The sequence below is a fragment of the Zea mays genome, chromosome 5, assembly GCF_902167145.1.
Source record: "Zea mays cultivar B73 chromosome 5, Zm-B73-REFERENCE-NAM-5.0, whole genome shotgun sequence".
NCBI classification, from domain to species: Eukaryota; Viridiplantae; Streptophyta; class Magnoliopsida; order Poales; family Poaceae; genus Zea; species Zea mays.
The window spans coordinates 1,106,627-1,125,867 of NC_050100.1; the positions used below are offsets into that span (position 1 = coordinate 1,106,627).

Consider the following 19,241-nt stretch of genomic DNA (forward strand, 5'->3'; position numbering starts at 1 on the left):
ACATGAATGTTCGATGACAAAAACATGTGTTATAAGTCACGGGAGGCCAAAAACGGTCTCACCGGCCGTACAAAATAAAATGTGGGTGACGGACTAGAGACATAAAAATAACTATTCGACCATAAAAATATGTGCTATAGATCACGGGTGACAAAAACATAGGTTCACAAACTGGAGACATAAAAATAGTTGGTCAGTCATGAAAATCCTAACTGGCCTATGAAACCAAAACGTCGGAGGATGAAAAACATTGTTCGGTCATGAAGACGTGTTATAGCTCGGGGTTGGACAAAAGTAGCCTCACCGCCCTTAAGAGATGAAAGCATGGGTGGCAGACCGAAGACTTAAAATGCCTAATCGATCAGAAAAACTCACGGATGACCAAAAATGCCTTACCGTACTATGGAGACCAAAACGTAAATGGCGGACCGAAGACAAAAAAAAAATGTTGTTTAGTCATAAAATTATGTGAGTAGACTTTTATTTAACTATATGTGACATGGCAACATTATAAAATCCGTTGTGGGCTATTATTAAAATTGTTCTAAGAGCATATACAATCCAAAGACATCGGATTAATTTTCTAAATACAAGGGACAGCTAAAAAACCGCATATTACAAGTATAAGGCTCTGTATAAAGAGACTATTCGCAAAGAACATCTCTTGTAATTTTTCAAGTAACCCTCAAGTAACCTCATATTAAATGAAGGTTGCCATTATATTAATTGAGGTTATACAAGCGGGAGGGGCCAAATGGTAAAAAACGAAACAAAAAAAAAAGGAACTTTACAGACCATGAACCCTGACGATAGCCAATTATCCGCAAGGACCCAAAGGCCCAGAGGGTTGCTACTGTTAAAAAAACTCCGCCATGCCCTCCTCTCCTCACAAGCTCAGCAAGAACTTGAAAATGTCACTTAGTGATATGATGCCCTCCACACGTTTGCTCCCAGCTTCCACAATGAACACCCGCCGCACCCCTGACAACAAAACATGACAAAAAAACGTAAGACATTGTTCTTCAGGTTCAGAGGGCAGCAGCAACCTCCAGGTTCCTGTTGACTCACCAGGATTAGCCAGTCGCTCCATCACCTTCAGCAAAGGATCAGACCGGAGGCACATCTGGCATCTCTGGCCGTTAAAGAATCCAAAAGGTGTATTGGCATCTTGTCCAAGCTGCAAAGCCTGAAAATCACAACACACCAGTTTCAACCCCAAACCAAAACATATACATGATTCATGGGACAGACCTGGTCAAATCTTATCAGCATTGGCTCTTATTACCGAAATAAACAAAGTCAACAAGGCACTGCAGACATGTGCAACACATAAAAAAGTTGAATCCTCCAATGAAGCACAAAATCAACTATCACGATCCCAAGCTATTTTCCAAACTGCTTACAAAGAATATGTGTACTTATTATTCTGCGAGACAGTATTTCCAAATTCCCAACTCTTACAATCACTATATGTGATTAAGTTAAACAAGGTAAGCTAGCTCAAACCAGTTGCAACCAAAAGATTTGATTGAGAAGAGTGTCTGTATTTACTAGCATACCTGGTGAATGGTCATCTCATCCAGCCGAACATGTGTGTAGACCTTGTCTTTTGCTAGGGCTGTGATGTCACTGCAAGGTGAGGTGAAATGGATAGATAAATCCATGGGGGGAATTATAAGAAACACAGCCGGAAGACAGCAGGCATCTGCAGGTCAGAATGGTGTACCTTCTAGAGTAAGTGTCAAGCAGGGAGTCGTTGTCATCCACAATTGGTATTGAGCTTACTCCAGCTGCATCCAACAGTGAGTGCAATCTTAAGAGATTAGTTACATGAAAGAGCCAATAGTTTCCGATGGAACTGGTGTTGAACTTCAGTTGATAAACAAGAGTTGCCATGGGAAATGCAAGCAGGAGCACCAATGGCTTGTGCATCTCCAAACTGCAGTTTCCAAACAAGCACAGAACATACCTTGAACCAACATGTTAAGGGCAGAGCTAAGTGATGCATTAGGTCGCAACATAGCCAATGGACGACTGTTCAGATCACCAATTTTCGGAACCCAGGAACCCAGCGGAATGGAGCACACTGGTTGGTTCAGAATAGGCAAATTACCAGTTGAGTTTTTGAAGTATCTACAAATACCTGAAAAGATTACAGGTAAACTGTATTTAGATATCTTGCAACAAGTTACTCATTGCATAAAATGCTCCATGTTCTCGCATGGCGAGAACTTACATTTCAAAATTCCAGAAAGTGATGCAAGATGCAATAACTGCGGGAATGATCCATCTGATGATGATGAATAAATAACTGGCACTGTAGAAATGCCATTTTGCAAAAGCTTTACTGCAATGTCCCTCAAGGACTCATAAGGGGTGGCCTAAACAACAGAAGAAAGAGTATAAGAATTGGCAAATAAAAAAAAACGAAGCTTCAAATGCAAGGGAAAAAACACATATGATAGAATCATGTAATTTTCGTCAATACAAGTATAAACTCTAGAATTCAAAAAAGGAAGAACACTGACCCTACACAGCCCACTGCTCCCCTTAACACTCCACGCAAAGCCCAACACCCCACATCTACTCCCTTTGCTGTCCTCTTACCCTACCTGATCAGATCAGCTGCAACCGTTATTCTCCCTAGTGCTCAGTGGACCCTTCCTGCATGCACCATCTACTCCTGCACTGCTGCTCCTTCCACATACACTAATGCCTACTCATCACCAGCTGCTCTACACTCGAACTACAGTCGGGTGCTTCCATCAAATCTACTGCTAGATTTAACAGCAGGGGCTACTCTGGCTGTGGAACATTTGCAATTTTGCAACCCTCAAGTCCTACCTCTTTGCTATTATGCCACTCATGTCTATGATTGGTGGGTCCGTCTGTGTCTATGATTTATGGGTCCAATGGCATATTAGTGAAAACCACTGCCAGTGGTGGTGAAATTGCAAATCTCTCCTCTGGCTGTAGCCACTAGCCAAAATCAGTAGTTCAGTACCACCATCCTCCCACCTAAAATGAATGAGCCACAGCACCCATTCTCCAGCACAGAAACCAAGCAGCTAGGCCAAACTGCAGTTTCAGCCACTCATACATCACAAATGTTAGAAGGCCCTTCCATAAGCAATTCAGAATCGTAGTAATGTAGTTTCATCCTGATATAGTATGAAGGTTCCACCAGCAATCTCATGATAAATATCAATTCAACATAAAAACACTGTATTCAAACAGTATGAGATTCATATTCACTTCCTAAACATAAACATGCGCCACTTACATGCACTAGATGCTGTTGCGGTCGCCACTGACCATCATTTCTTCCATTAGTTTGCCGCTTAGCCTCTTTCCATGCAGATATAGTGTGTGTTTCAAGCTGCTCTTCTGTCAAGTTCGAGCCATGAGTTTCTAGCTGCAGCAGAAGCATGGTAATTTTACAAAACAATTAAACCAAAGTAACATCAAAAGATAAGCCCACATAGAGCTCAAGTGCTCAACCATATATATTTCTTTACAGATTAACATTTCCATCACATACTATCGTGTTTTCGGCTTACAAAACACAGCTAAATAGTTAGTGACACCGATTAATATGCTAGTCATTTATATCTTCGTTCTGGAAGTACATTGACTTATGGTCTCCAAAGAGCTCCAAAAATGATTCCGCAAAATTAATCTCATGTTTTAGAACTACTGTTTGGATGTGGAAAATTCAACTAGCATCAGTATGATGATTTCTCGTTAACACAACACAAATTAAGTATTCCGGTATCTCGTAAAATGAGGAACATGTATGTATTCAAGTTGCTAAAAGCAAAAGAAAAGATTCTGTACTACTATAAATTATTTGTGTTCCTACAAAGTAGGTACACTTTTTCTCAGAATATTTATAAGTTCATTTGAGTTCCAACATAGTGGGTTCACTTGTTTTCATTGTCCAACCAATGTTTAACTGAGACTACTAGTGTACTACAAAATCCTCTGAGAGAAGATGTGAAATCTTCTCTGCTATGCAATTCCACATTTAGTTGAGTGCATGGATGACAGAAGAAAATCAATGTAACAAAAAAAAGAAAACTAAACGCAAAGAGCGGAGCCAAAAAAAACTTACCTCCCGCAATATGAGTATGAAATCCAATGGGCTAAGGAGACCAACAAATTGACCTCTGAATGAGTCCCAGAGAGGAGCTACAGGAATCCCCTGCAGGTTTAACCATGAAATGAAAATATTCCAAATTATGCAAATACTGATGGTGAAGGAAGCCATAAAATGGAAAATGATGACAGCTAAAAATGAACTGCAAGTTTGATAAGATGTCATAATAAACCATAATAAGAATGCTAGAATGCATAGGAAATAGCAGATGTCCTGTATGCCCTACAATTGGGACCAGAACAAAATTCTCACCTAGGAAAACAGAATGCTATAAAGACACTAATATTGAAATCACTTGGTGCACAACCATGTTCATGGTATTGACTTGTACCTACTATTGCAAAGATGTTTATCGATATGCATTTACGAGTGTAGTTTTGAGTTCTAAATCAATTCCAGTGGACAATCAGATTCTGTGGAACCAAATAGTGCATCTATATATCACAAATTGCTATATTTACTGCACCTCTATATTCTAATCAAAAGCAATATATTTTTGTCGAACGCGCAGAAGAGCTGTGTATCACTGTTTTAAGAAGAAAAAGGGAAAGACCCCGGAACAAACATTACAAAGAGAAAACAAAAGCAATATATAAAGCAAGAACAAATCTAAAATGCAGTTTAAACATTTGGGCCTATTTGGTTTGCCTTCAGAAAAACCTGCTGGACCAGGCAGCTCTCCCAGGCATTGGACATCCAACGCCTGACGCTGAAATGCATGTATGGAGCAGGGGTTGCCTCCAAGTTTATGAATGCCAATAGACGATATAATGGAAGTGACAGATCAGGTAAGACTCGGTACCTGTTCATGGAGAATATGGAATGATTGCTTCACAGGTAAATTAATGTCTAGGGCAATAACCTGAAATTCAAAATAACATTACTCATGTTATTAAAAAAAACTTAAAACTGAAAATAAAACCATGGAATGCATGGCTGATGTTACATACCTTGCCAGAATCTGGGAGTAAATCATAGCATGTATGCAAACTCAGATATTCAGAAACACGACACCTAGATATTTGTATTGCAGCCTCTGAAACTCTCAGAGTACCTTCTGAAACGGTACCATCTGACAACGTAACCTGATCATTAAAGAGTGATATCATTGTCATCTACATGTTATCCCTCCTCAAATAATTGTCAGAAACTCGCCGGAGTATCAACCTTGACAGGCTGCCAGTAAGTTCTAACAGTAATCACCATTTTTACTTTGGCAGATAAATATAATTCTCAAGCAAAACCAAAATATTGTTTATGCCCACAGAAACATAAATCACTACACTAAAATGGCTATGTATGTCCAGCATAAAATGCTTTAAAAATATAAAATTATAGAACTTCCTTACCGTACGTTGAAAATTTTCATTATCCACATCCATGTTCATCCTGCTTCCAGGTGTGCTTGGACTTGATAAGGTATTTATTTGGTTATATTCCCTTGTCAAGTAAAGTGTGTTAACTATGCCAAACTCCCCAGATATGGTAGGTTGACGCTCATCATGCCGCCATTCCCCGTCCACAAAGAATTTGTACTGCATATAAGTCAATAACAAATTAGGAAGCGTTTACACACTGATCACAAGGGTGACATGCACACTTTATTTTTTTTTAAAAAAAGGAGAACATTATACACAGGAGCAAAAAAGATAAGTTTGCATGGTAACCAAATGCAGTTACAAAGACTTATTCTAAAAACGTGCAATATCACATGCATGGCATGCACACTTGGTTAATAAATAACAGAACTTTACATGAGAACATATGGAAAAGCTTTGAACTGCATCCAAATCTGGTGAAATACATGAAAAGGAAGAGCAGAATAATCACGGTGTATTAATTAAGAAAAAGAGTACTACGAACAGAGTTACAAAGATAGTTGGTGACATGCAACACCATAACTTGAAATTATAATAAACCGAACAGTAAATAGCACCACACGAACAGGACAACAATTAAGTATCTAGAGATAAAGAAGGGGAACCTCGTGAATCCCAGGAGACAGACTGCAAATAGCCTGAAATACAGTGGGGCAGCCTTCGATAGGAGACATCGGCAAATGTTCCGACCACCTACGACAAAAGGTGTAGCTGTTAGGCGCACCAGAATAGCGATGATTCACAGGGAGGGGGCTGCGATTTAGCGAATGGCAGAGAGAAGTAAAGCCAAACAATTCCACCTTTACCATGTAAGGATAATTAACTGGTATAGCCCCTGATTAAGGGAAGCTACATTGGTTGAGTAAGCTGTATTTCCGTATCATGCATAACATTAGATCACAGATACATTGCACCAAAGAGCAGAGCAGAGGGATATAAACATATCTATATATATGCAGCTGATGCGTAAGAAACCTTAGGATGACTAAACCAATAATAGACCTATACAAAGTGAGGAATGCATATATACGACCAGATTCATTCGATTGGGAAGCAATGAACCATGAAACTAGTTGTGCACAGGCAAAACTGCGAGAGCAACTATCTGCTAACACGAGTAAGCAGGAGGAATCGCGAGTATAGAAGTACATGCATACTGCTAGAGCAGGCAGTGATAATCGGTGGGGAATTGAAACATAGGCAGCAGCAACTCAACTCAACCTGGTGAAGGAGCCTGAGACGAAGACCCTCTTCCCACCATAGGGCCAGACGAAGCGGGTGGGGACGGTAGCCCCGCCGCTGCTGACGCCGACGGCCCCGGCGTCGTGGGCGGAATCAGCGCCGTGCGAGAACATGGCGGAGGAGAGACGGAGCAGCCTAGCCGGAGGCCGGAGGGAGCGAGATCGAATCGGGTGGCGAGGAAGGGAGGGAAGGAGCAAACCTAGGGTCGAGGGGGTGCGCGAGAGAGCACGGCGGAGATGCGAAGGAGAGGGATAGGTGAGGCACCAGCTGCGACGGGATCCTCCGCTTGGGAACGCGGGAAGGCTCCCCGCTAGAGGAGAGATCACCCGCGGCGGGGCGAGAGGCCCCCGCCACGAGCCATCGCTGTCTTCCCACCCGCGCGCGCGATACAGTGACGAATCGGAATCGGGGCGGGGGCAGGGAATCGGGGCGGGATCGAAGTGGGAGGCCGGGTGGGTCGCGGGCGCGAGGCGGCGGCGGCGGCGGGTAATGGGAGAGGGCGAGGGGAGGGGGATCCAGAGATGCGAATGTGGCGTGGCGTGGCGTGGCGTGCGGGGGCGGCTAGGCCTAGGCGAGGAGGGAAAGCGGAGATGGAGAAGGAGGGAGGGAGGGAGGGAGGCAGGCAAGAGAGGGGAAGAGTTGAAAACGAGCCCTCCGCCAACGCGGGATCTTCTACGCCAACGCCGGCCTCCCTCCCTTCACACTGCTTGCTTTGCTGCCTCCAAATCTGCAATATGCACATCATCTTCTTTATTACAGTTTTATTATTACATATTTTCGACAGCCGCCATGTTTAAGAATTTCAGTATATAAAGTTATCAAAGAGTCCACTATGTTGAGATCATCGCTCCGGAAGCTCTGTGCCCTAGGACCATCCCTAACCTGGCCTTAACGATAGAAAACTTACATTAAAACACCTTTTAGACTTTATTCGGTTGCACATGGATCAGAGGAGATTGAGAGGAATTAAATCACTTTCTATTCAATTTTCAGACTAAAAAGGGATTTAATTATCTCAATCTACTTCAATCCAATTTTAACTGAACAAGGCTTTAGAGATAGTTTTGAAACTCAGAAACCCTCTCGGATTAGAGGAAATTGAGAGAAGAATTAGTTCATTTTCCTTGAACTTCCAAACTAGCCCCTAGAGAGTAACTATACCACTAAATCTATAACGAATCATATTGACCATAGGCCAACCACTTCCAAGGGTGCTATATGTATTAGTGCATATAATACCGTGCGAGAAACTAGGGAGAAATAATTTAAGTTCGTAGGAAGCCTTGTGCTCTGGGACACTAGTTAGCGGTCTAAGTCCTCAGGCTTCGAGGTACTCATTAGAGTAACCTCACGGGACCCTTGTGTCGTGGGGCACTCATGAGAATAAGCCTAAGTCCCAAGGGGCTTGTACCCTAGGGTGTAGTGATGAATTGGTACTCAAGGAAGTTTTGGACCCAGTCCACACAACGATACTTAGGCACTAAGCAGGTCCTTGGCTGACTCTAAGGTCCTTAAGATCCTCGGTATCACCACCAAAAACGACCGAGCGGTGAACCTTTCGAGGCCAAATGCACCATAGGGACAAGGGATTTGGTACATCCAAGTGTAACCATGCCATGAGATAGAAAGGATGTGTCAAGGTCCAGCAGGGACAATATGGCCCTAAGGAATATATCCTATATCTAATCCTCAAGTACAACACATTAAATGTGTGATATACGACATTACAGACCTCACAAACATTTTTGTTGCAATAACTTGAGTTGTAGGGTAATCAAGATCACTATGTTGACATGCATCAACCATGTAGCCACACATGTGCATGTAAAGTGTATTATAAATTATTATCATGTGCAAAAAGTTACGCATGCTGCCACCTACATTGTACCAAACGACATAGATCCTAACACCTGTAGACACGACATATCATACATGTCCTACGACGGGTATGGCAACTACCTAGAAAGGATATCTCTAACACTATTCATGCTCAAGGATTGTCACGGTATGACTCCGAGAATACGTTAATAATGGGTTAATTGGATCTTAGCCGGTTGGTTTGAGGTTCATGTGACCTTTGTCCTCCCGTGCACTATAGAAGGGAGGGGCATAACATCATTAAAGGGGACTAGTATAGGTCGATGGAATTTACTCCATTCTAAGGGCGGGGCATAAAGATAGACTAGAACCATCAGACTAAAACTCTCACCACAACCATAAACTAGAAGGTCTTAATGCTCACTAGTGTTTTAGTTTATAATCTTTTTTTCCTTTTTGTGTTCGTCGATCGATGAGTAGTAAGAGTACATAGGGTATTGCAGACATTGTGGCCAAAACCTCTTTGCTTGTTTGTGTGCTGGCTTCCACTTGTGCTTTGGTTCAACACGAGTACACGACCATCGACCTACGGTGCTCTCTCCTAACTCTCTCTCACCACTCTTTTTGGTACTCTATGTATCTGAGTGTTGTTGCTCAATGATATTTGGCATGCCACGCATAACCTGATGCGTTTTCTCTTGATTATCATGTTTTTTATGCAACATAAATATGGCGAAGTAAGCATGTTCGTCGATTCAAGCGATTGTCTCTAGGAGCAGTTCCATGTATGACATCGAAAAATATACTCATTCCTTATGTGCCACCGGACCTACATGTCATACACACAAAAAAATTACATATATGCCACTCAGTGGCACACAATGAATGAGTATAAAATCTGGTGGCATACAAGATTTTTTTCCTTGTCTCTACCACCTACTCTAGCAACTCGAGTCTTGAGCCGCATCATATGAGTATTATGAATCTCATATAGTCATCGCTGTTGCAGCCCCTATCGAGTGGATTTGACTTGATGAGCCCACATAACAGCATCTATGAAAGCCAGATTTTGGCACATGTCTAGCTTGGGTGTGCAATGCCCTAGGGATGTTGCATTGTTTACCCTCATAGGCCTTAGGGAAGCATGACCATTGTCACTCCCAAAGTGTATATATCACGACCATGGTGAAGCTACCTCCAAGCATGAAGGCTCCTCCTAACACTGGTTGACTTGATGAGCTTGTCGACACCTCACCTTTAGCGCTCACAAAGTTGCCAGGCCCTCTCGAGGTGGTTCTATACGAATATTCTCCAACTTCATCATTTGAAGTCTTGAGGTGGTTCTTTTCATGAAGGCTTTGTAGGATATTTGTTGTCGTACGCAATCTTCATGGATGAAGCTCCACACAATGTAATCTTCGTGTGTCTTTCTTCCAGTGTAGGAGTTATGTATGAAGCTTCATGCACTTAGTCTTCGTAGTCGAGGTTTCGCGGCGAAATCTTCGATTGCATCTGACGCAAAAAGTCGAATCTGCAAGTCTGTGTTGGTAAAAAAAGATGTTTAGTTGTGGTGAAAACCTCGATAGTAGTTTTTCACGGACATAGGGCTAACGTGAAGGTCTGAATCTTGCAAAATCATGATTTTTTCTAAGGTGAAAACCTCGATATAACATTGTCTCTAGATTTTGTAGTTGATTAATACATTGAAGTTTGACATGGTTGAACATTTGTTTTGACTGCTCCAAGGTTTGTATATTTCATTGGTCTTCGTGTGTTACGATAATCTTGCTGTTGTTGACCTTAGCATTGTGAAACTTTGAGAAAAAGTTTTTTTTACGATTTTGTTGATTTGTTGGTTGTATTCACAATGTCTAGCTCGCCTTTGCCATTTTTGCGGGTTATAATGAAGATCTAGCGGATGAAAAAAAATCAATTATATCTACCGTTATATGCAAATTTCCTTTTTCTTTTATGGCCATCTTAGATTTGTAAAAGGTTTGATTTTGTTTTTTGAAAAACGAGACATATGCCTAAAATTAAAACTTTTGAGTCTTCATAAAACTGAGACGCGGAGTGAGCTCAAGTAACAATCGTAAGATAGGTAGTGTTATTTTGGAATCATCGTTTGCATCAGTATTATAGGGTTAATCTGATGTGGAAGCTTTAGCTCTTGTTGGCGGCGCTTCAGTATTCAATTGTAGGTTTTATCGTAAACAACAAGATTGGGCTTGGTTTAATCTGGTGATCGTCCCAAAGACGCATGGGCAATTGGAGTTGATTCCATCGACGGTCGTCGATGGACACGAGGCAACGCCGCCGCGGCCTCCCCTCATCGCCGTAATAACAAAGCGCCCGCGCCGCAGCCCTCAGCTCCCACTCATTCTTCTCCCTGCCTCTCTTTCTCACTCATCGCTCGTGGAGTTGCAGCCATGGCTGCTCCGGTCGCCGCATACTCCCCGGCGCTGCGGGTCCAAGTGAAAGCAGCCATGGATGCAGCGTCGTCGTTCCGAGTATTGGCATCTCTCAGTTTCCCCGGGCAAAGAGCAAGCTTTCCATCGATTCGGATGCAGAAGCGCTCTCAAGTGTCCTGTTCGCTGGTACGTACTACTACCTCCGACCCTATCAGTAGCAATAGCAATAGCAAAGCAAAACAAAGCGTCTTCAGTTTGATTTGTGTTGTTCATGCATGCATGACAACGGTTGATTTTCGATTTCTTGATAGGCAAAACAAGAAACAGTTGAGAAGGTCAGCGAGATCGTGAAGAATCAGTTAGCTCTACCCGAAGACACCGGAGTAACAGGAGAGACAAAGTTTGTAGACATTGGAGCCGACTCACTGGACACGGTAACAGTACTCTGTTTGTTTGTCTGATGATCTCAAACAAACAAACAAACAAAGAATCTGGTGTGTTGTTACTAGGTTGAAATCGTGATGGGGCTTGAGGAAGCGTTCCAAATCAGCGTGGACGAATCGAGCGCTCAAGAGATCCAGACGGTGGAGGACGCTGCTGCTCTCATCGACAAGCTTATCGCGGAGAAGGACGCTTGAAACGCTGTCCGGAGGAGGGATGACGATGGGTGGTTTTGATTTGAGACCATAGTGCTCCTTATTGCAATTATTAGTCAGAAAAAAAATTACCCAGTTTCTTTTCTTTCTTCTTCTTCTTCTATCATAATATGAAATATGTATGCATATGCATGCCTTTTGGTGGTTTGGGATTATTATAATAAATAAAACTGCCGCCGAGAGATGAGAGACGGTACCCAATTCTCTTCGATTCGGAACATGTTCATGGTTTACTTCAAGTTTGACCAAGAGCAATCCGCCCGCTGCTCTTATTGTAAATGTAAAGACGATTCAAAACGACACACACAAATCAGAACTTTTGTTCTTATATAATGATGATTCACTCATTCATTCAGTGACCGGATTGATCTTCATGGCGTCCATTATGTTCTTTCCTTGGAGCTTACTAGACAGCACCAGGCGGACGTAGTCCTCGACGCCAATGCTCCTGTACCTCGCTGGCTCATCACCATCGACAATCGTCTCCTCAAGCGGCGCGTAAGTGTCGCCGAACCTGGCGGAGTGGAAGGCTGCGACGGACACCCGGTGGTGGGTGGGGCTAACCAGCGCCCGGTGCTCGATGCTCTTGTACCTGCCGTTGGTGAGCACCTCGACGACGTCGCCGACGTTGGCCACCAGCGCTCCGGGGATGGGGTCGACGCTGATCCACGCGCCGCGCCTCCTGATCTGCAGCCCCGGGACGGCGCTGACCTGGAGCAGCAGCGTGAGGCCGGCGGCGTCCGAGTGCGGCGACAGGCCCAGCACCCTGCCCCTGCCGTGCGGGCACGCCGGGTAGTAGTTGACGCGCACGGCCTGCGCGTCGGCGACCCTGGCCAGCCTCGCGGCGTCCGCCACGCCCAGGTTCGCGGCCATGGACGCCAGCAGGCGGGCGGCCACGCGCTGCACCTCGGCAGAGTAGCGCGCCAGCGAGTCCCCGAACGTGGCCGGGCGCGCCGGCCAGAAGCGCGGGGCCCGGTACTCGGGCGGCTGCGTGGACAGGAAAAGCATGTCGGCCCAGTCCAGCTTCTGGTCCTCGGAGACCACGAAGGCCTGCCCGTACCCCTCGATCCCGCCGGGCTCCTGCGCCACCGCGCGCTTGTCGGCGAGCGGGAGGCGGAAGAAGGCCTGCAGGTCTGCCTTCACGTCCGCGACCACCGCGTCGGGCACCCCGTGGTTGATCACCTGGAAGAAGCCCCACTCCTCGCAGGCCGCCTTCAGTTTGGCGGACTCCTCGTCTCCGTGCGACGACGGGTCCAGGAGCCTCGCGAGGTCAACTACCGGCACCGAGGAGGCCGCGTCGCCGTTGGCGTCTGCGCCGTCGACGTCGTCGCGGAGGTAGCGGCTTAGCACGGGCGGCGTGAGTTCGTCGCCGGGGCGCGCGGCCAGGTCCTGCACGTTGGGCACCGGCAGCGAGCCGCCCAGGTTGCGCGGCTTGGCGTCCATATGGGAGTTGGTGGTGTTGGAACTGGAACTGGAGATGGTCGTCCATCCGTGACCGTGAGTGAGTGACTTTTCTTCCGTCGCAGCCGCAGCCGGCCGCCGGTCTGCATCAACAACAGCTGCTACTTTGGTTGGTGGCCGGCCAGGCCTCCATTTGCCTGCAAATTTAGGCCTCGTTTTGTTTCATTCGATGCATGGACTAAAATTCAGTTAGAAAACTAATAACATGTTGGGGTTACTTTAGCATGAGACTTAGTCTCTATCATATTTGGTTTTAGAGACTAAAAATATTCAAAATATATTAAGGTAGTGTTTGGTTGAGGAACCAAGTAGAACGGAACCGTTTCATCCCTGATTCTAGGAACGGAGCCGCTATGTTCTGTGTTTGGTAAGCTGGAATGGAGCGGCTCTGTTTTTTGTTTGGTTGCAAAGTGAACTGGAACAGAGCGGTTATGTTTTTTGTTTGGTTGCAGAGGGAGGCGCGCGAGCTGCTGTGCACACGGATGGGAGGGCGAGCCGTGCGAGCGGGTTGGGAACAGAGCGGCTTCGTCCCATTGATTTTTTGGAGTAGGATGGTTCCGGATCTGAAGAGAATATTCCCTAATTGGAGTCACTCCGTTCTAGTTACTTTGTAACCAAACACCAACAAAACTGGGACAGAACGTCTCCGTATCATAAGAGTACTAAAATACGCTTTAGCATTCTTCTATCATTAGTGCAACTAAAATAAAGGAGGGACAAAATATAGGATCTATATGGTTTAGTACCTTTTAGTCACTCCTTAAGGACTAAAAAAACTTGACATGCGGGGGTAAGACAGCCCTCGGATATTGTATTAAGAAGAAGACCTTCTCACAAAGGTCAAGAAAACCCCCGAACCCCTGCCCCACCCATACACAGCGACATCGAAGCCCATGTGAGAACGACCACGACCGGGACTGAGCCTTAGACCTGTACTTTGGCGTGGGACAGACGAGGGGATTTTTTTTACCACAGCCTGGAAATTCGCTCACACGGGAAGTCGAACCCATGACATGAGAAGTGCTACTCAGACCACCTAACCAACTCAGCTAGAGGCCCTTTCGCCACTCCTTAAGGACTAGATGCTAAAATAATTTAATCCATGTTTTAGTCCCACCGTTTACCAAGTTAGAGACTAAATAATACTAAAATATAGTCCCAAAATATAGTCCCTCGAACCAAATAGAACCTAAAGTTTAATCTCTACCCTGTTTGGTTATACGGACTAAAACTATTCAAAACACATTAAATGAATCATAAGATGACTAAAATACCCCTTAGCATTCTTCTGCCACTAGTGTAAATGAAATAAAGGGTGGACAAAAGATGGAATTTATATGGTTTAGTCTTTTTTAGTCACCCCTCGAGAGACTAGAGACAGACAGTTTAGTCACATTGTTTGACAATTTAGGGACACTTCCATTTTTCATGAGTTGACGCCACCACATGAGCAGAAGCCAGAACCCAGACGGGCTTCCACGCAAACAAACCCCAGGAACATAGACCATACTCGTCGTTCATTCATTCTCAACAGAAAACTCCAATGGCACGACCGCAGCTCAGTGAAAACTCCCATGACACGACAGCCGAAAAAATGATCAAAAGAATCAGATGTAAACCACCACCAAGGGTTCCGAAAAAACAATAGCTCCATAGTTCAGGAGGATACAGCAATCAAGCAGTATGTATGATATGAGAAGGACACTTCCATTTTTCATATTTCGTAGTTCCACGTGCTCTCTGCTATTAGCTTTGGTGCTTTGCTTTGGTCCGACAAATCGAATGTCGTCGCAACCTGCACAAAAGGAAGCATCAGTCAGACTATCACATTCCATCCAAATGTAACAAAACTCATCTTTCTCCTCGGCATACATATGTCATATAAAGGTCTTCCTCCAAAATGCAAAGATGCCTTACAAATCGAACTGGAGGTGTAGTATTTCCTTATCACATCGACAGGATCCAAATCCATGTGCTCAAAGATCAAAATTCATTTACTGAACTACCAAAGTACACATATGCATCACAGTATCCTGAGTCCTCTCAGGGCATGTATAGTGGAGAGACACCAAAACGGTTCTCCAAGCACAGGAGATAACTAAGAGACTCTATTGTACAATGGAGTGTCTCTAAACGTAGTCTATTAATAAATACAGAATTAAATGTATTTGTGTAGCATCAGATCGATAGAACAGACGACAAATTCGTACAGTGGGAAGTGAGGCGTCTGTTGTTACTTGGTTTACGAGCTAGAGGCGTCTCTTCACGGAGAGACGGCTCTAAGATTTTTTTGCAAATAACCCCCTAAAACACCTTAAGAGCCCCCACATTAAACACCACTATACATGCCCTCATATTCCCACACCAGCTCTCCTCTATTCAAGCAACCATCAACCAGACAGCTGTAGAATAGCTTCAACTTCCAAGAAGCTATGCCTCAACTGAGCAAGACTTTCTCAAACTTGACGGTTTCTATGTATGAGACATAGATATGGGACATTTTCTACTGGTTTATTCTGATATCCCCGAGCTCAACTGAACATAATTCACTGGCTATATCATCCAATTTTCGCAGTATAGTATCTGCATGCAGGACAATTAAAAATGTTTGGAGGAAAAAACTATATTCTCAAATTGTACTGACTTAATTACTCACTTCCCCACACAACAGGCTCTTCAAGTAATTTCAGGTTCAGGTGATTTTGGTGACCACAGGTCCACAGCCATTATATCCAATTATGGAACCTTTTTGGACCCTCAATACAGCTCAGATGGGATTGTCTCCCCCACCCCCTCCAAAATAAAACGAACTTTGTGTCATGTACCCACAATGCTTTATAATTACTTTCTTAGTTTCGATTCTGACTGCTTGCATAAAAAATGGATGTTTTGAGTCTTAAAACAACTGAAGAAACCAGAATTCAAAGTTTCAAACAGAATGCAAGTTCAATAATGCTGCTTGGACTAGCTAGGGATTTGTAAGGAAGATATGGCATGATTGGATGGGGGGTTTCTATTTAAATACTCAGCGCAAAGTTCAAATTTGAACTAAATCCTAAATTTCCTAGAGCAAACCTCATCATCAAAACATATCTATAGCCGCAGTGGACGTGAAAAATGTCTCCATTCTCCTCCCATCAGCCATAACACAGAACAACATATACTCAAGAGTCAATAAAGAACCTTCTTTTGCACTCAACAAGCAAAAATGGGATTGCTTCCCTTCAAAAATGTTCTATTGACAACAAGTAGTTACCAGGGATTGCTAATGAAAGTAAAACTGAAAGCCAACACAAAGAAAGAACAATCTTTTTTTTGTGATTGAAGTAGCAAGTGCTCTCAAGTCTGAACATGTACCCAGGTGTGTAAGGCATGTCTCTTATTCGCAATAACGAATCCTTTGCAAGTTCGAACCACCTAGGCCAGCGCCCAACCACACAAACAATTGTGCACATGTGAGCGTTCGTGCATACACAATTTCAATGTATACCCATTCTCCAGGCTTGCACTTGCACGGATTCATGTCTGTCATGTGGGAAGCAACAGTGCAACACTCACTAGTACAATAGGAAAATGGAAGCATACATTTGGTTGTCGTCCTAGCCTAGAAAACCGGAAAAAAGATCCTCATTTCTGAGTCGCATGCAATTCAGGATCCTAATAGGTGGAGGCATACATCAATGAAACTCAAAGAAGTACAAGCAGTAACAAGTAAGTAGTAATAGTAAGAGAGCGGAAGAAGAGGCACAGACCTTGAAGGAGCCGCCGGCGAGAGAGTCCCTGCTCCACTCGAGGCCGAGCAGCTTGGTGGAGGCCTGGTAGGTGCCCTTGACGGCGTCCCCTCCGGCGAACTTCCTGGTGATGGCGAACTCCCATGCGTTCTTGTTGGTGTCGAAGAGGGGCTCGATGGTGGTGAGGCGGTCGACCCCGTGCGCGTAGGTGTACTTGAGGCGGCAGCCGCCGGAGCCTAGCGAGTGGGAGAGGCTGACCTTGTTGGCGGGGTCGAAAGTGACGGTGCAGTCGAGCGCGGTGCGGGAGGGCGGCGCGGCGGCGGGGGCCGCGGCGAGGCTAGTGGAGTGAGTGTAGGTGAGGCTGACGCGCTTGTCGAGCACGAGCGCGGAGTTCATGAACTGAAAGCGCACATCCTGCGGCAGCCGCCCCCAATCGGGTAGGGGTAGGTGAGCGGGGAGAGAAGGTAGGTGTAGACGCTAAGGAGAGAAGGAGCCACGAGGACGGTTTACCTGGTTGTGGGGCTTGAGGTCAACGAGGAAGGCGCCGGGCTTCTCGAGGGTGAGGGTGAGGCCTCGCAGGGAAGGACCGTTGGTGAAGGCGGCCTCGGTGGCGGAGGCCTTGAGGCGGAGGTCGCCGGCGGGGGCGGCGAGGGTGGTGGCGGCCGTGGCCTTGTCGCCCTCGTAGCGGCCCTTGAGCGTGGCCTTCATCTCCCCTTCCAATCGGCAGACTGCTCCTGGCCTGGGAGTCTCCGCCGGCCCGCCGCCGCCGCCGCCGCTGACAATGCCTTGTGTGGTGCACTGGGTTGGTCTTGGTCCCTCCTTATCTTCTTCGCTTCTTTCGCCTTTTGCATCGCGCCCAACGCCGCCGCCGTACCCGGACGGAGTCCTTCCTGGGCCTGGGCTCCTCCCTCCCTACCCCATGTTGGTCTAAGTGGCCCGGCCCACTCATGAAAGGTTGCCTTTGATCTCATGGTCATCGCGATGGTTGTGTTGGTTCACCTTCTTCCAGCTCCAGCATTGTTCATGTTCAGTGAACTACTTTAAATTACTGATTGATATCCCTACCTTGTAACTATCCACTGAATTTTGATCAAGATCATATGCATGATCTCCGGTGATTATATTGTCTTTGTCTTAACTCGATGAAGTACCGTTGGATCATCATTATCTTAATTCTTAGAGATCTCCATAAGCTCCTAAAAATATATCTCTTAATACCTGGTTTTTTGAGGTCATCTTTTTCAAAAAACAACAGGGTCTTTATTTTGAGTAATGAACTAGTCTATCATATTTTCACTCGTCACTTTTTTTGTTTGGTTTGTTAAATGAAATGTATTGATTATCTCATTCCTTATAGTTAGTTATTAGTATTGTTATGAGGAATGAAGTCATCACACCAAATTTGAGGAATAAACTTATTATGCACTAACTCACCTTGTATGAATTGATTCTTAAATAAACATCCCCCAAGTATCCCAACATATATCTTTTTTCCCTTAAAAAACTTTTGAATGAAGTGGTAGTCATGCACCCACACGAAGTCGTCGTCCAGGTCGATCACCTCCAGCACACCGGTTCCAAGTCTTCGTCGGAGCTGGCTTGGATAAAATGTTTGGGCCTTTTTGCTACAAGATGCACAATCCACGGTGGCGGCGACACTGTGCAAGAAGAGACTCGACCTAGGAGCAAATGAAAAAAAAATGGCACACCCTAATACTAAGTTTGATGCCGATATTAGAGATAATGCAATAATATTGGAGGAGATTGATATAAAAGATGGTAAAACTCTGAGGCTGACTTTTGTAAACAAGACTCTGAAGACCGACTTTATAGATGAAATGGTCGGTCTATTAAAACAATATTTGGAATGCTTTGCTTTGAATTACACTGAGATGTCATGATTAAGCCGAGAGATAGTAGAACATTGACTGCCTATTTAGTCCGGGTTCACAACTTTCAAGCAAAAAACAGAACATTCGTCCATACGTGCTCTCACAAACAAAGGACGAAATTCACCGGCTGGTAGAAGCTAATTTCATTAGACCTTGCAGATACGTGGAGTTGGTCTCCAATATTGTGTCGGTGGAAAAGAAATAATCACGTAAGCTCAGAGTATGCATTGATTTCTGTAATTTAATTAGAGTAACTCCTAAAGATGAATATCTTATGCTCATAACCGATACATTGATTAATAATGCATCAGGAAATAGAATTATTAGCTTTTTTGATGGTAATGCCGGATATAATCAGATTTTTATGACAGAAGAAGATGCGTCTAAAACGGACTTTATATTTCCAGGCTTCATTAATTTATTTGAGCGGATTGTCATGACATTTGGTCTGAAAAAATGTTGGCACTACTTATCAGAGGGCTATGAATTTGA

The 19,241-nt window shown here is 44.6% G+C and overlaps 4 protein-coding genes across 4 annotated transcripts; 1 reads left to right on the forward strand and 3 right to left on the reverse strand.

The window, feature by feature from the left end:
* Positions 1-617: 617 nt before the first annotated feature.
* Positions 618-7,357, reverse strand: LOC542544 (protein kinase AKINbetagamma-2). Its single transcript, NM_001112085.2, has 13 exons — positions 6,760-7,357; positions 6,144-6,231; positions 5,509-5,694; positions 5,110-5,244; positions 4,962-5,021; positions 4,115-4,204; positions 3,284-3,415; positions 2,237-2,381; positions 1,970-2,143; positions 1,727-1,790; positions 1,560-1,629; positions 1,069-1,186; positions 618-981 (listed from the first exon to the last, which is right to left on the reverse strand). The coding sequence occupies exons 1-13, from the start codon at positions 6,891-6,893 to the stop codon at positions 887-889; spliced, it is 1,491 nt and encodes a 496-aa protein (NP_001105555.2). The 5' UTR covers positions 6,894-7,357; the 3' UTR covers positions 618-886.
* Positions 7,358-10,856: 3,499 nt separating this feature from the next.
* LOC100280455 (uncharacterized) lies at positions 10,857-11,866 on the forward strand. The gene is made up of 3 exons (NM_001153375.2): positions 10,857-11,195; positions 11,321-11,443; positions 11,519-11,866. The coding sequence occupies exons 1-3, from the start codon at positions 11,028-11,030 to the stop codon at positions 11,645-11,647; spliced, it is 420 nt and encodes a 139-aa protein (NP_001146847.2). The 5' UTR covers positions 10,857-11,027; the 3' UTR covers positions 11,648-11,866.
* A 9-nt stretch (positions 11,867-11,875) lies between these two features.
* On the reverse strand, positions 11,876-13,376 carry LOC103625710 (S-norcoclaurine synthase 1). Its single transcript, NM_001351722.1, has one exon. The coding sequence runs from the start codon at positions 13,106-13,108 to the stop codon at positions 12,014-12,016; it is 1,095 nt and encodes a 364-aa protein (NP_001338651.1). The 5' UTR covers positions 13,109-13,376; the 3' UTR covers positions 11,876-12,013.
* Positions 13,377-14,655: 1,279 nt separating this feature from the next.
* Positions 14,656-17,675, reverse strand: LOC542205 (Outer envelope pore protein 24A chloroplastic). Its single transcript, NM_001351721.1, has 3 exons — positions 17,368-17,675; positions 16,879-17,271; positions 14,656-14,921 (listed from the first exon to the last, which is right to left on the reverse strand). The coding sequence occupies exons 1-3, from the start codon at positions 17,563-17,565 to the stop codon at positions 14,841-14,843; spliced, it is 672 nt and encodes a 223-aa protein (NP_001338650.1). The 5' UTR covers positions 17,566-17,675; the 3' UTR covers positions 14,656-14,840.
* Positions 17,676-19,241: the final 1,566 nt, after the last annotated feature.

Coding starts and splice junctions, on each gene's coding strand:
- LOC542544 (NM_001112085.2), bottom strand. CDS start 6,893: ATGTTCTCGCACGGCGCTGATTCCGCCCACGACGCCGGGGCCGTCGGC. Junction 6,232..6,759: donor GTCTCAGGCTCCTTCACCAG/GTTGAGTTGAGT, acceptor CTTTTGTCGTAG/GTGGTCGGAACATTTGCCGA. Junction 1,791..1,969: donor CCTTAACATGTTGGTTCAAG/GTATGTTCTGTG, acceptor TGTTGGATGCAG/CTGGAGTAAGCTCAATACCA.
- LOC100280455 (NM_001153375.2), top strand. CDS start 11,028: ATGGCTGCTCCGGTCGCCGCATACTCCCCGGCGCTGCGGGTCCAAGTG. Junction 11,196..11,320: donor CTCAAGTGTCCTGTTCGCTG/GTACGTACTACT, acceptor ATTTCTTGATAG/GCAAAACAAGAAACAGTTGA. Junction 11,444..11,518: donor GAGCCGACTCACTGGACACG/GTAACAGTACTC, acceptor TGTTGTTACTAG/GTTGAAATCGTGATGGGGCT.
- LOC103625710 (NM_001351722.1), bottom strand. CDS start 13,108: ATGGACGCCAAGCCGCGCAACCTGGGCGGCTCGCTGCCGGTGCCCAAC.
- LOC542205 (NM_001351721.1), bottom strand. CDS start 17,565: ATGAAGGCCACGCTCAAGGGCCGCTACGAGGGCGACAAGGCCACGGCC. Junction 17,272..17,367: donor ACCTCAAGCCCCACAACCAG/GTAAACCGTCCT, acceptor CGGCTGCCGCAG/GATGTGCGCTTTCAGTTCAT. Junction 14,922..16,878: donor TCGCCGGCGGCTCCTTCAAG/GTCTGTGCCTCT, acceptor CCTTTTGTGCAG/GTTGCGACGACATTCGATTT.